This window comes from Suricata suricatta, chromosome 3 (genome assembly GCF_006229205.1).
Source record: "Suricata suricatta isolate VVHF042 chromosome 3, meerkat_22Aug2017_6uvM2_HiC, whole genome shotgun sequence".
Taxonomy (NCBI): domain Eukaryota; kingdom Metazoa; phylum Chordata; class Mammalia; order Carnivora; family Herpestidae; genus Suricata; species Suricata suricatta.
Genome location: NC_043702.1, coordinates 8,805,726 through 8,821,641, shown reverse-complemented (window position 1 = coordinate 8,821,641; position 15,916 = coordinate 8,805,726). Strand labels below are relative to the sequence as shown.

Below are 15,916 nucleotides of genomic sequence, written 5' to 3'. Positions count from 1 at the left end.
GCTGAATGGCCAGGGAAGGAACAGGAACCAGAAGGCAGGGGTGGAGTGGGAAGGCAAAAACCTTACTTTAGTATTTCTGCATTATATCCTGACCCTTTGGGCATTGGGAGAGCCCTTGCACCCCTTCCTCTGGGATGGGGGTCTTAGCCACCAGCGTGCTGTCCACCTCCCTTCCCACAGCTCCCACGAGGTATAATCTCAACTGGGAGTGAAGAGGGTTGAAAAATTCTACCTGAAGTATTCTTTTGTGTAGATTATTAATCTCACTCTATTTCTGACATAAGTATGTGATCTTGAGTGAGATAGATCAACTCAACCATGTTCAAATAGAAGGTGGGCTTGCTGTTCTGATGACCTGCCCAGCTCCAAGAATCCACACCAATGGCAACAGGTATAAACCCCCCAGTCCTACCTGATCTCACTCCCTAACTTGACTCATGGTAACTAAACAAACCAACGAAAACCCACTAGTACCAAACACTAAGACAGATCTAAACATGTAACTATTTTTTTAATGTCTTTATTTTATTTTGAGAGACAGAGAGCAAGTGGGGGAGGGGCAGAGACAGAGGGAGACACAGAATTCGAAGCAGGCTCTAGGCTCTGGACTGTCAGCACAGAGCCCGACGTGGGGCTGGAACCCACGAACTGTGAGATCATGACCTGAGCCGAAGTCAGATGCTCAACAAACTGAGCCATAGAGGGCCCCATAAGAGAGCTTTAAAAGACCAAGGCCTAGAATCAAAATATTTATTCCCTCACTCATTTTAATACCTGGTTACATGACCAAAAGCAGTTTCAGAGTATTTCCAAAAGAGACCCTCCACTTCTCTTTTGGCAAATTAAAAGTTTACAGGAAATAGTTATGGAGTTTTGTTCAACTCAGTTAGAAGACTTGTGTATACTCATAAACCAACTGAGTTGATTTGAAAAAGATAGCCCACAGACTATGATAGATGTTAGAAGCTTAGAAGCTTTAGGAAGGAAATTTAGAGTTCATTTCATCTGCTCCCATTTCACAGATAAGAAAATACTCAGTGAAGGTTACCAGACTTATCCAAAGTCAAATTCAAAAGAGAACCCAAACTCTCAAAATTCAGAGCACAGGCATCAGTCTAAAATACCATGGCCGCTAAACAGAAGTCTTCGCAACACGTTTTATGACTGTGAGGACAGATTTAACGTTGAAATTCCACAGTATTTTGCCAATATTTACAACATTCTGAATTTTAAGAAAACAGCAAATTTAAGATTAAAAGAACTTTGTCCTCGAGAAAACAAGACTACAGAAGTCAGAACCGGCCTCTGTAAATGTATGGGCAATCATAAAAGTCATTGTGTATTGACTCTCTCTCCTGGGCTGTCTGTACTAAGAAATATATTACGATTCTCTACTTGTTATCTTTCAATTGATTTTTTAAAAAAGTTTTGTTTTCAGAATGGACCTTCAACTTTCCCTGTAGTATATCCATTAAGATCCTTTTTCTTTCATTCATCAAAGTGTTTTTTGTTTGTTTGTTTCTTTCTTTCTTTCTTTCTTAAGCCAGCACTGATCTTCCCAATCATTCCTGGCTTCTCCCTACTTGGTCACAAAATCTGTTTCCTTCCTAAGTCAGCTCTGACTTTGTTGTGTCTATACAGGCCCCAGTGAACTATTTACCATAAAAATACAACAGGACTGTGCCAACAGCACATTTTGGCAGAGAATAAAAAGTCACGTGTGGCTTATAGATCTGGTTGTTAATGCCGCGGTGGTGGTGGTAGTGGTGGTGAGTTTTTCTGAGTCAGTGTAATTCTATTGATGACCCTCTTTGAATTTTAAAAACCCGTATTTTTTTTAGTTCAGCACTTGACTGTATGTATAATTGTTTCCATTTTGCTTTCTCCTTGGACCTTAAAGTCCTTGAAGTCAAAGAGCACAGGCTCCACGACAACCCGACTGGCAGAGAGGAAACGGCACAGACATAGAACTCATCGTTCCTTCCGTGACTCTGTGGATGCCAGGCGCCACGCCAGGCACCAGAGACGGGAAGGAAGGCCGGAAGGGTGGCATCTCCTGAAGATGGTAAAATGGGAGCGCCAACACATCACACTACAGTGTTTGTTGTGCTCTTAACTGACCACAAGGACCTAGTGAAAATCTCCCTGTAAAGAGAAGTGTTTTTTTCAGAAGGCCTCTCTCTCTCTCTCTTTAAATTCATTCACTTTGTGATGAATGTCAAATTGACCGATGACCGAAGAGTCTTCCCATCCCCCTCGCACCCATCCGCATGTGGTATTATGAGATGGGCAAGAAAAGTGGTGTGCTGGGAAGACCACAGAAATCCCACGTTTTACATCTATTTGTCGAAAAATCATTTAATGCTTTGGGAGGAAATGGAGTTCCTATTCTCTCCATCCATCTGGAATGTTATGCATCGGAATGATGGGGGGCAAACGAGTCTATTACAGCACTAAATTGTCCATGGAGGAGAGGAAGACTTTTGCCCACCCCATTAGCCTATATTGCAAAGAGACCGACTTGCTTTGAGAAAGGAGTTCCAGGAAGTTGGAAACACTGGCTTGGATATTTACTCATCACCCTCCAACATCAGTTAGCACTACTGAACTTGGCTCAATGAATTTAGTTAAGGCTGTTTTTAATTTGCAAAGGACAACTGTAATGACATTTTCTGAATTTAAAGTTCTCTTAAGGTTGGTTGTCATTTTAAAGAAAAAAGAGGAAATCCTCTAATAGTGTGGAAGTTCTCACACAAGTCAGGTGTCAGAACAGTAAAGTCAATGTCCTCCCAATGCACGGAAGGAGGGACAAAGGGGGAGGACAGAACTGTGGCTTTTTCTGACTAAATAATTGTTTTCCACTTTTATATATAAATATAATTTATTGTCAGGTGGGCTAACATACAGTGTACACAGTGTGCTGTTAACAGGGTTTGGGGGCAGATTCCTGTGATTCACTGCTTACATACAACACCCAGTGCTCCTCCCAATAAGTGCTCTCCTCAATGCCCATCACCCATTCTCCCCTCTCCCCCTTGGATCCCCCCGTCCACCTCTTTGCTCTCTGTACATGAGTCCCTTACAGTTTGCCTCCCTCTCTGTTTGAAACTATTTTCTCCCCTTCCCTTCCCCCATGGTCTTCTGTTAAGTTTCATGTGTTCCTCCTCTTACCCCTACCTCACGCCTCCTTGTAAGTTTCATGTTTTGATTTGTTATTCACTAGAATTATCAGCTGACTATAAAATCTGAATGCTTCCCCAAAGCCACCACACACGGTCACGGTTTCTCAGCGGGGAGGACCACATCCTGATATTTGGGATCTCTGAAAGTGTTCAAGGACATTCTGACCTGTCACGATAACAGTGACTGACATTTGGAGCAGGAGCCAGGGAGGCCGAGGGCTTCGAGATACGCTTCTCCCAAGGAGGCCTGTCAACCCAAATGCCTGTGACGTTTTTGGTGCAAGGTACTGGAAGACAATTCATGCCCAAGATGTGACGGCACTCACATGACAACATGACCTTAGAGGACTGAGCTGGTTTGGCCCTTGCTGAGACCGGGGGCGGGGGGGAGGGGGGGGAGGAGAGGGGCCTCGACTCGCCCTCGGAGCGGGGCTGGCCCCCCCCCGCCCCCCTGTTCCACAGCATGGTCCTCACCGAGCCCTCTGCCCGGCTCTGTGCGAGCCAGCCTGCGGCCTGGGCTGGGCCTCGACTCTGAGAGCTGGAAGTTCCGTCCCCACAGTGGGGTCCAGACGCACTTTGGGAATCGAGGACTGGCTGGAAGAACTCGTCCTCCCAGAGGCCCGGGCTCCCGCACATTAGGAAGTGAACACCAAACGGAGTGCAGAGGATTTCCCTTCGTCACTGTTTCAGTCATTTCCAACGACAGCTTCCTGCGGCTTCTCTCCACGACATTAAACACTCGGAACACGGCCCTGTCCCTTTAGCAATCTCGACTGTCTTCAGTCCATGTATTCCTTAGTACGAATTTTGATAAAACTTTTTAAATGTTGTTTTTATTTTTGAGAGAGAGGGCGAGCATGAGTGGGGAAGGGGCAGAGAGAGAGAGGGAAACACAGAATCTAAAGCAGGCTCCAGGCTGTCAGCACGGAGTCCCCCACAGGGCTTGAACACACAAACGGTGAGATCATGACCTGGGGCCAAAGTCTGATGCTCAACTGACTGAGCCACCCAGGTGCCCTGTTAGAATAAAACTTCTTAATATAATGTCCTGAGGAATGTTTTGATGTAGGAGAGTAGCCCAGAGAGGACTGGAACCCACTCCAGAAACCCGAACTCCCGGGCAGAGCACAGTCTGGGGGTGCCTGGGCCGTGAAGCCACAAGGGTATTTGAGATGCAAACACCTGTCTATCAGGGTTGCCTTAAGTCTCGAGGCAAATTTTTGGGGACCAGGTATGCATTTGGGGGTTCTGGGGACCGCACCCTGAGGCAGAACAGCACCTCTTCAGGCTCTGGCCGTCAGTGCCCCGCACAGAATGCGGGAGGGGCGGGAACACACAGCAGACGCAGGGAGGCCAACCAGTCTGGCCGAGGACAGGAAGGAATGGTGGGGAGAAGCACAACGAACTGGCCACACCTTCCCCCTCAAAGGTACTGGTCCCACGTGGGTCTGAAGACACACTGGGTCTTTTTCCTGGAATGCTGGCCCAACAGTCGCCATTAAGACCCAAAACTTGTATTTAACCTATTAACATACCAACGTCAATTCGTGGGGTTACATCGACTAAAACTCTGAAGCTGCCAAACACCCGCCTCCGCCAGAACTGGTCATACACACAGCTCAACATTGGTTACAAACTTGACCTCCCTGCCAGGCTTGCTGATAGGCTCATACTAAATAGCACCTTTCACCTATGATTTAAAGCCATTTTACAAATGAAGAGATTCATCCAGGGAAAAATGTGGTTTTATCCTTAGGCAGATGAAGACGGTAAGAATGTACGTGTGTGTGCCTGTGTGTGGTGTCTATCCATATGAATGATGTATGGATTTCACTCACTCGTTCTCTTGAAAAGAGCGACACTCCACCCCCACCCTCAAATTCAGTCGTCACCCTTAACACACCGTATCCGTCTCCTTTGCAATCCTAAATAGATTCTATTGTTCGGTTTTGATGAAATAGACTGATCCGGACATTTGTCAAGGGCAGGGCGGCCAGTCATGAAAGCCAACAACAGTGACTTCTCGGCTGTGCACAGGCCCACATCTCCCAGTCCCAAAGGCGCCGGGTCTCTGCGGCACAGGAGTATCTGACAAGGTTCACCCTCACCATGAGCGAGCAAGCGTTCGAGTCCTCTCGGAGTAGGTTGGTCCCTTAGAACCCCCTCCACTCTCTGCCCTCAACGAAGGCTAAGATTACTGTTACTTACCACCACGGGAAGCTTCCCAAAAATCACCCAAACAAGCACACCACTTTCAGAAGAGCCCTCCAGTTGTGCAGAAGAGTTAATAAAACTGAACATGTAGGATAATGCTGTTTATTAAAAATATATTCAGGGAGAAGGAAGTCAGTGCATTTATGCAATTTTACATACACATCTGTAGTTTGAGGTTCCATTATTCCAACAGTTCATATAAATCACTGTTTCAGATAAGAGAAAAAAATGCTTTACACAGGAGATCAGCAATTGGTTATAGGTTTGGTAATATGAGTAGGCTTGTTGTAAAAATAAAACCACCTCTTTCATTAGTAAAGAATGTCTCCTTTATGCAGAACAAGTCTTCAGAGTTAGGAACTTCGCTTGCATTAACTTGAGGTTCTTGGAAAACAGCCAACCCTCCGTTTTCTAGAAATATAAATGCTATCTTTTGCCTGGAATTTTTTTTTTTCTTTAGAGGTAACAGAGGAAGCATTTTCAGTGGTTTGTCACTAGGTTATCCTTTTACGGGGTATGCCAACTACTGCAACGTCAAACCCAAGATTCGTACAGAGGCATTTCTGAGAATTAGAGATACAGAGAATGACACTTCCAAACAACGAACGTTCTCATTACAGGAGGGAAAATAAAATTGGTCCCCAAACCAAAGCAGAAGATGAAGGAAGGAAGTCTTTGCTAATGGAGAGGAACACCGGCACCTGGAACCCCGCGTAAGGATCGGGGTTCTGAGTGGGCGCTCGCGTCTTCGCCCTGCAAGTCCCCTTTCTCAGTCAGTCCTGAGCAGGCACGTCCCCACGTCCTGAGTTCAGAAGCACGGGCAGGAATCGGGGGCACAGCCGACAGCTGAGGAACCAGCCAGAGGGAAGACTAGCTTACAATCTGCTGGCGATGATCCTTACTGTGTTAATCAAGGGTCGCATCTCATTTCTGGAGTGCCGATGCTGGGGCCTCTCCCTCTCGCCTTCTGGTCTTTGTACACAGGACGCCCCGGGACTGGGCCTCGGGACCAGGAAGTGACTGGGCAGGCAGGTGCTCACCCCTTCTCCTGTCTTTACCCAACTCCTGAGAAGAGCCAAATGTAGGAGAGAGGGGCTTAGGGACACCACCTTCCTAACAAGAGTGCTGAGGTCAAAGAAACTTGTCACTACAAACGCAGGAACCAGAGCTGAAGCACAGGAAGAGAGAAACCTGTGTCCCTACAGTGAGTAGCTGTGTGAAAGTTTTCTGTTGGGTTCGGCTAAGGCATCTAGAACTTTCCGTGTCTGTCCCTGATTAAACCACCTAGAACTCACAATTAACTTTCTGGAGGGGCTGGGAGGAGGGGACTACATTTAATTACCTCTTCCTTCCTTCCTTAAAGTGAAATAGTTCAAAAGAGATGTTCTCATAAACAAAAGAAAAAAAGGCAGATCAGATCAGGAACTGTGTAAATGTCACCTCTGATTCTGTCTCAGCAAAAATTAAAGGACAATAAAATCTCAGTCGCTGCCCAACTGACTGTGTACATAAAGCATACTTAGAAATCAGTGTTTGTTGGTAGGATTATTAAGCAAATAAATTTAAGGCAAAACCGGAGTAACAAGCAAATGAAATATACACTTTGCTCCCTACGATGCAAGATTAAGGCCTCTGCCAAGAGATTGCTTTAAAATGGTAAGTCTTCCTGCCCTAATTAACAAAGGGCCCCACACATTAATGAGTAAGCTAAAGACTAAAAAAAGCATTTAAAGAGCTTGACTAATTGACTTTGAAACAATCAACCTCCAGAGTTTGAGTCAAAATCATCAAATGTGCTTGCTGGTTGATGCTGAAATCTATGATGCCAAATCTGCCAGGGCCACAGTAGATCTGGATAAAACGTCCAATACAGATATTTTAGTATGAAACATTGTTTATACATGTCTAAAATTTAACAAGAGAACCCATTAAAAAATGAGGAACAAATGCTATGTTCACACAAAAATCCTTGTGCTTCGTTGGTAAAAAGGTATCAGAACAGTTTTAAAACAAATTGGCTCATTCTTGAACACAAATTTCACCTGATTAAACTGCTCGGCTCCTTTGTGGTCAATGTCAGAGCCGCAGAAATACAACTCCTTCTTGGACTTCATGGTAAAGTGACTCCCAGGTCAGAGCCTCTGCAAGAGTCAGGGAAAGACATCCCCTGAGCTCCATCACCCTCAGTGAGGGTCACTGCCCTAGTTCACTGTCGGGGGTTGGGGGGACTCTGAATAAGGCCAATGTAAGTGTAAAAGGACAAAATAATCTAAATAAAAACAAGCCACTAAGTTTCTTTTTGGTGGAGGGATGGGAAACAAAGGGGCTTCTATGCCAATTAAATAAGACTTTGGAACAATCTGTAGAACAAAAGAGAATTGATTTCTCAAAGTTCAATTAAAAAAATGAGCTCATCTCTCATTTTCAAAAAGATGCATTATGGAAATCCTCTCAAATTTATGCAACAGGTTTAATTTTGAACCTTAGGAAGGAAGGAACCTCCTCCCATTCTCTTGCCAGATTTTATGCTCTTCAGGTTGCGGGTATAAATCCTCCCACTGGCGAAATCGGCCATGATGTGGATCAAGAAGGGACAATCCGCTTGCACTGGAGCACGGCTACACAGCGGAGAGGTATGCATACACTACAGAACTCTAACCGAAAAGGTGAAGCCAACTTTATTTATTTTCAGGTAAAAACAGTAACCTGACGGATTATTGCAGATTTGAGAAATCAGCACATGAAACAACTGGACAGAGCATTGCTTACAGGTGCGTGTGTCGGTGCCGAGACAAAGGCTGAACGGTCTGTCCCCAGTTAGCCCTGGGAGGAGGGGACGGGGAGAGAGGAAAACAGAAGAGTGTGAACAAAAACCTGGAAACAAGGACAAGGGAGAAAAAGCATTCTTGGACTCCCAACGGGGAATGAGAACTGCTAATTCTGTTTGAAACGTTACATCAACTCAGAACGCTCTGGTCGTGGAATAAGAAAACACAGGCCAGCCCAAGCTGCAGATTTTTTAACCTACCCAAGAGAGAGTGGGCGTTCCTGGCCTCCCTTCTGGAAGCTGCTGTGGGCACCGGAATCACCGTGTACACAGTCCTACTGGGTCACTGGGAAAAGGCTGGCAATCCCCTCCGGCGCTGTGACCACTAAGCTAGGAGAAAGGTCTACTGAGCTACAAAGGCTCAGTCATACAACGATATATTTCAGTTCAATGAATTTTAAGTTATGTCTTAAATCTGAGAGAGAACATGGAACATCAGGAGCCCACGGCTAATGAAGATGTGACAACCGTTGAGTGTCGCATACAAAAAAACTGTGTGGACCGCGGACAATACATGAACTGGGAAGGGAAACGAGAGGGGAGGGAAATGCACACAGAGCTAACCTACTGAACCGTTTTTGTCCAATACACGTGAGCTCTAATGTCCGTACTTATGTACAAGAGAGGTCTCTGGAGGACACAAAATGCAGACTTAGCTAGATGGACACACACAGCCCAGAATTAAACTGCACAGCGACATTTATTGTTTCAGCCTGGAAAAACATCCCTTTTTTTAAATTTCACACAGCAAAGCAAGTTAAAAACTTCACTCATCAAATAAATGATAATTTAAACAAGAACTTGCTAAAGAAACCTCATCACAACAACGTTTTAGGGCCTGATCACTTTAAGTCCATGGGGCCATTAATGAACATCAACCAAGTGTCTCTTGTATAATCTGCAAGCCATTTTTCCTACAACAAGAAGGCGTAACATGTTTCCTTGACTCGGGTGATACATTTAGAAAAGAAATCATGATTTTTCTTTTGCTGTAACAGGCGGACCCCGCGTCTCTCGCTGTGATCAGGAAAGATGGAACGACTGCTGTCCCTCTCTGGCCGCGACCAGCAGTTTCTCCCGCATGACCTCGAGGCTCGAATAGTCCGGCAGCTTTAGATAGTTCACACAAGTCATTACAGAGGGCAGGAAGTCGTCCGGGTTTTCTGTCGACTCGAACGTCTTCCGAACAATTGTCAAAGGTGGGTTCAAACTCCGGAAGCCTGATGACAAGGGGCAGGAGGACAAGGGACGTTAGCGCGTTACAGGACGCACGCAGCTGACGCAGCGCCAAGTGTGCTCCTAACGAGAAGAAGGATCAGTCTGCCCGGAGCGACCAACACCCCCCTTTCCGTGCGACCACTGTCAGGAAGCGTCCCGCTGCCTTGCTGTACAGTGTCACCACGCGTGTGAGGGGTTCTTTCCTGCTGGGCAATTACATCCACGCGTGTGATGCACGTTCAGTGTACGGGCCCCGGTATCTGCTTTATTCACCGGAAAGGGCCCCTCTAGAATACCAAGGCCAGCAGCTCCTTCTGCTTCTTGGCTTTTAAAACCAAGTACCACTTTGACTCCTATCAGGACTGACTCACGTCTAGAAAAGTAGACTCTACTACGTGTTGTGAGAGCCAGCGACGTACAGATGGCGGGAGCATCTGAATGTTACCTAGAAAAGCAGCAGCACACATTCATTACGATCCTCCTCTGGGGGTTTGGGACGAACCCTCTGAACGTCCCTGCTGGCTGAGAGCGCTCACATATTGTGAAACAAATGGCAAACTCAGAAATGTAGGGAACTAGAATAACGAAGAGACACTGTTGGGTCAAATGCACAGTATGCTGCTAGGAGTCCCGAAGTCTCTGTCTGTCTGTCTGTCTGTCTGTCTGTCTGTCTGTCTCTCTCTCTCTCTCTCTCTCTCACACACACACACACACACACACACACACACACACACACACACACACACACAGAACAGCCACCAGGCGCCAAGGGCACACCCACCTCCAACGGGCAGTCTCGGGCTACCGGTCACGAACTGGAGAAATAACCTCTGCTGCTCGTTATCAAAACTACTGAGAATCTCGAACAGGAACTTGACGGCCCGACTACAAGAGAAATAAGTCAGGAAGATGATTTTAGCGCGGAACGTGCACCTTTGAATCGCACTGCATCGCACTCTCACAATCAGCTACCGACTATCAGATTTTAATAGGACTGCCTAGGAATTCGCGTTACAACGCGTTCCGAAATCGACAGCTGGAATTCAAAGGGAATGACGACTGTTGTAACGAGTAGGACCTGTCTGGGAGAGTACGGACATTTCCATCTTACTACGAAGAAGACTGGGTAATGGGTTTGACCTGTATCCTCCCCTCTTCCTCCCTCCCTCCCTGGTCACTTTCACAGAAATACCTGAAAAAAGAAATCTTTTGAGTCCTAAGGTCTTGATAGAAATGAGGCCAAAATATCAGAAAGGCTCCTTTAAAATGGGTAAACAAATTAAAAATGAACCCCTCCCTTGTTGTTTATAATGTATGCACACACACACACCCCCACCAAATTCTTGCCCGTAAAACGAAAGCCCAGCAGAGCCGGCACTCACCTGTCGTGAGTGTAACCGTGGTCTGGCCTGCAGCACTCCATCAGTGTCTTTGCGTCCCAAGTGTCCGCTTTACTGCCGCACAAGAGCTGGTCCAGCTGCGTGGTTACACAACGGCAACAAATTATTAAGGACACGGCTGCATAACGAAGTGAAAACTCACAGGACACGCTGCTCTGCGCATGCCAATACAGCACTGTCTACGTGCACCAAATCAAAGTACCATTTCCAGCAAAGTAAGTTCTGTGTAGGGACCTCTTTTTTATACGATGTGCTCTTCCACTTCAGTTATAGAATCAGCCTCCTCGGCCTCCTCTTCCGGTGCATTAAAGGCACCCTGCCCATCTGCAGGGGTTGGGTTCTAGAGAAGACTTCAATCGCAAACAAAACATACCCGAGACAAACCTTTGTTTAAGCTTTCCTAACGCCTCTACTGTCTTTAAAGGCTTTAACTTGATAAGCTACGTCTCGCCAGAAAGATTTCATAAATCCTGTTTTCTAGAAACGAAAGGACGCACAGTAACAGAAGCCAAGACACAGACTAGTGAGCTGGAGAGAGAAGCGGGAGAAAGCTGAACGGAGGCACAGCCAACGGGCAGCTTCCTCACTTTGTACAGAGGCAGATGGTTGCCAGATGGTCGGCTGGGGCCGCGCGGGGTCCAGGCTAGCCGTTTCAGAGGAACACGAACGAGAAAGCAAGAAATCCTTGGAAAACCTAACACCAGTTTCACATGAAGGCATCTTTTCTCTGTGAATGACTATGTGCTTTGAGAAAATCCAATTCAGGTATATAAAATTTAATACCTACTATGTGTCACTCACTGGCAGGTACTTTATGTGTCCTGTTCAGTAAGAAAGATAGGGCTTATCCCAATTTTATGGATGAGGCAGTCAGATCAGACAGAACAGCCTAGACAAGGTCACATGGTGAAGAAGGACCAGAATTCCAGGACAGCCCTTGCTGCTCTCACTTCCAGGTGTGACACAGTGCCTCCGAGTGCTGGCTACACCCCGTGCTTCAGAAGCAGCATATCAGAGTGGACACAGAAAGCATAACTGAGATTAAAATGCTACGTCTAAGTCATTCAGAAGTATTCAGATGCATCCAGTAATAAATGTGTAAAGTTATCATTCAAAAAATAAACCAAAAGGATTCCAAACTGGAGAGACCCCACGCCTCACAGACCCCCCAGGGCATCTCTCAGGAGCGAGCAGCGTTCCAGATTCTTGCTGCGCTGCAGGCGGCTGGGAGACTGCACAGGGTGCATGCTTCCCACTCCTAACGGTATCTGCAACGCTTCCGTGTAATTCCAAGAACTGACTCCAATCATCAAACAGTGTCTCACCTAATCCAGGAGGTTTAGGTTAAAGAAAAAAAAAAAGTGCTCCCTCCTCAGTGTCACTTTACCAGTCACAGCAGCTCGAAGATCTGCATCCCATTCTCCACTGGGTGGCATGCAGGGTCAGGTGACAAGGAGGCTACGCTTACCCAATCTCACACAAGACCCCGCTCCGATACAAGCTACGTATATATGTATACAATAGAAAATGTTATGTGTATATTACATCATATTACACTTAGTATTTGATACTCTTCTTTGCGCACGAAAGGATCTCATACTTTTCCCACACATCCACCCCTCGGCTCACAAACCCACCCTCCCCCGCAGTTTTCTGTTTGCAACAATCTCTGGCTAGATGCGCAGAGACAGCCTGCCAAGATAACACAGGACATAGAGAACAAGGGGCATTCCTGTCCGACATGAGCTACTCACTTCTTCCGGGTAGAAGTACTGGAGATGACTGAGTGGGAAGACAGATTCAAATCCATCTCGGAAGGAATCGAACTGCCTAGAAACGCCTTCATTTAGCGCCCAGAATATAACCAGCTGTAAAAAGAAAGGTCTTTTAAAAACTGTGACAAGTTTTCACATCTCTTTCCTACCCATGCATTGGGTACAGTGAAAGTACAGTGAAACATCCTTCCTGATCACCTTAAAAGCGACAGAAAAACCTCATGAATTAAGTCTCTAAAATTATCTCCCAGAAATCCACATAAAAGATCTCTCAGGTCAACTTCTAACTTGGGGCCTAGCCAGTAAGAAAATGCAAATATATATATATATGATGAGCATTTATGTTTAGTGTGTGTTAACAATTCATTTACATAAAACCCTGGTGGCACAGAACAGCACCATACCAGATGTGAAGCAGATCAAATTGTCTCAAGAGGATGAAATGTTATTAAGAATTAAAGATAATGTGTCAAGATGCCCAATAACCAATTGTTAAGTGTTCTAAATTTTTATATCTAAATCCAGATTATCTTCTTAGAACCAATGCTTCTGCAGTGCACCTTCACTTAGAAAAAGGCAAACTCTGGAAATGCAGTCACGTGAAATTGTAAAGTAACAAAAAACATCTGTTACTTGTCCAACAATATCTAGTCATCAAGGACTCCAGCTAAGCCACTGGGTTCAAGAAATGCAAGACATATTCAGATAAAAATAAAAACAACAGCATGTTGTTGGCAGAACTATAACCACTTTTACAAATACCTTTCAGAGAACCTTATTCTGGACGTTAACTCCTCATTTACCAATAGGCTGAAAAGTTAGCTTTCTCAAAGTTAGGAAAAGCAGCAGACTGTGATCGGACAGCCCTCTGAGTATTAAAGAAATGCTGAACAGTCACACAACAGTTGGGGATGCCAGAAAACATTTGAAGATCTCGCCTATCTACTCACTTTCTCTAACAGATGAGGAAACCAGAGTCAACATTTTTCAGAGGTTCTATCTACAATCCCACTATATTTGGCAGAAAATCCAAGTGTGGGCATAGGTGGTTTTCTATCTTGAACCCAATGATCCTTCCACTCAGGGTCAGAAATAAACCAAGAGAAAGAAACTTTTCAAAAAGTAGTTAATAAAGACCTATATAGGATGGAACTTAAAATACCATTTCTTTTTAACACAAAATTATTTTCCCTCAATTTAACAAAAATAGTCAAGAGCCATGAATTATCTGAAAGTCCTCATTACTCCCATAAACGTGTGTGTGTGTGTGTGTGTGTGTGTGTGTGTGTGTGTGTGAGAGAGAGAGAGAGAGAGAGAGAGAGAGAGAGAGAGAGAGAGAGAGAATAAGGTCTATAATAGTTTTGCCTTGATAGACAAAATGCAGTTTAATGAGAACACAAGTGATGGCTCCTTTTCCTGGATTTGTTTTAAACGAAGACAGTGAGAGGTTATTAGTATTCAAACTTGAAGACAGCAAATTCAAGGTCATATATAAGGCTTCAGGAAATATCTGACACGTTCTGTCAAGTGTAGCAGAAACGAGGGCCTGAGAAAGTGGACGTTGTGAGGTGACCTTGGGCGCCCAGGGTCTCGGGCGGGGGCAGCTCCCCAGACAGGTAACTGCCCTCTCCCTCAGAACAGCGCCCACAGGAAGTCCTGTGTCACCACGCCGGCCTTCCCCGCAATTTGGGGCCGTGATTACGTACGCGTAGATATTCTTCTAAGTTGTGGATAGTGACCGGTATATCCTTTCCTCCTTTCTTCAGTTCAATGTTGGGAAACCCTGGCAGAGTGAAATCCAATCCTAGATCTTCAACTGAGCAGCCGTTCATAGTCAGGGTTTCTAATGCATATTGTAGACTCTCTTTGGTCTAAAAAAGGGGGATGGGAGACGTCAAGCACAGCAATTTAGTTGCTTATGTCTGTGTTTATAAAACAAAAGATACGCTAATACATTTTATGGGTTCCTTCAGCTCTTAGAATATTTCCTTGTCATAATCTACACAGGACACAGATCACAAAGGAAATAATCTTAACCAGAATCCAACTATTTTTATATGGGGGGGGGGCAGGGGGGAGACAATATCACTTAAGTGTTCCTTCAAAACGAGATGTCTACTACTCAATCTGACTAAATTTCAAATCAGATTTCACAGAAAGTCCCAACAGTTTTACATGGTTAATTTAAGAGTGGCTAACAGGGCCAAACTTTTCCTAAATTCTGTATTAATCTTTATCTCTGTGTGTGTATATACATATACACACGTACATATATACATATACACACACCAAATCCTAAGTAGTAGTTAGGAAACTACAAATAGTGAACTATCTAGTAATGGTAATTAACATTGTTTCCTGCAGCAAAGCTCAGGTCTAGAGACACCTGGAGGTTCCTCATGGCATCACTTCAGGACTAGCATAACAGATCTGTATCCACACAGTAATGCTGCAATTAAGAAAAGTTCCAACAAGTTCCAACAAAGCCCTCAAAGCCTACTCTAAAGACAAACATTAAAAAGCCATTTGTATTATTCACTTTTTTAAATGCTTAAGAATATGAACGCCATACATAAAAAAATTTTTTTAGATTAGAGATCAAAGACCAACATGCAAAACTGCAAATACTGTCTGAAAATAATGGTGTCCAGCATAGGAGAAAGAGGCCAAGTGACCTTCCAAATTAGACATACCTCTAATTATGAAATTCCTAACAGCTAAACAGTCTAGGTGCAAGAAATTCATCATTTAAACTAAAACAAGGTAGAAAGTTTGGATTTAAAATTAGTCATTTTTAGAAATTCTCATTTAAACTTAGTTTTTATTTTATTATTTTTTTAAATTATTTTTTTGAAAAAGAGGGGGGGGAGAGAGAGAGAGAGAGAGAAAGAGAGCGAGCGAGCAGAGGAAGGTCAGAGAGAGGGGGAGACACAGAATCTGAAGACAGGCTCCAGGTTTTGAGCTAGCCGTCAGCACAGAGCCTGACGTGGGGCTTAAACCCACGAATTGGGAGATCGTGACCTGAGCCAAAGTCGGATGCTTACCTGAACCACATAGGCGCCCCAGTTTTTAATTTTTTAAAACAAATGTTTATTTATTTTGAGAGAGCATGCACATACACTGATGAAGCCACCCAGGCCAGGCAGTTTTAAAATGAGCCATCTTTAAAAAGGGAAATGAAGGCTGCTTAGGATTCCAGAAGGGGCAACAGCACGAAGTGTAACGTGTAAGGTGCCTGAGGACTATAGCCGTCCGGCCTCATCTGTCAAAGTCGGTGCTTCTGTCTCTCCTCCTTTGGTG

The 15,916-nt window shown here is 44.8% G+C and overlaps 1 protein-coding gene across 17 annotated transcripts in view; it reads right to left on the bottom strand.

Annotated features, from left to right (window-relative positions):
* Positions 1 to 8,904: 8,904 nt before the first annotated feature.
* TRIP12 (thyroid hormone receptor interactor 12) overlaps positions 8,905 to 15,916 on the bottom strand; it is a 133,986-nt gene continuing 126,974 nt past the window's right edge. For all 17 annotated transcript variants that reach the window (XM_029933638.1, XM_029933639.1, XM_029933640.1 and 14 more), the window contains 5 exons: positions 14,323 to 14,487; positions 12,596 to 12,709; positions 10,824 to 10,918; positions 10,223 to 10,326; positions 8,905 to 9,443 (listed from right to left, as the gene is read on the bottom strand). In XM_029933638.1, coding sequence (XP_029789498.1) covers positions 9,247 to 9,443; positions 10,223 to 10,326; positions 10,824 to 10,918; positions 12,596 to 12,709; positions 14,323 to 14,487 — 675 coding nt within the window. In that variant the 3' untranslated portion in view covers positions 8,905 to 9,246. The remainder of the gene's footprint in view (positions 9,444 to 10,222; positions 10,327 to 10,823; positions 10,919 to 12,595; positions 12,710 to 14,322; positions 14,488 to 15,916) is intronic.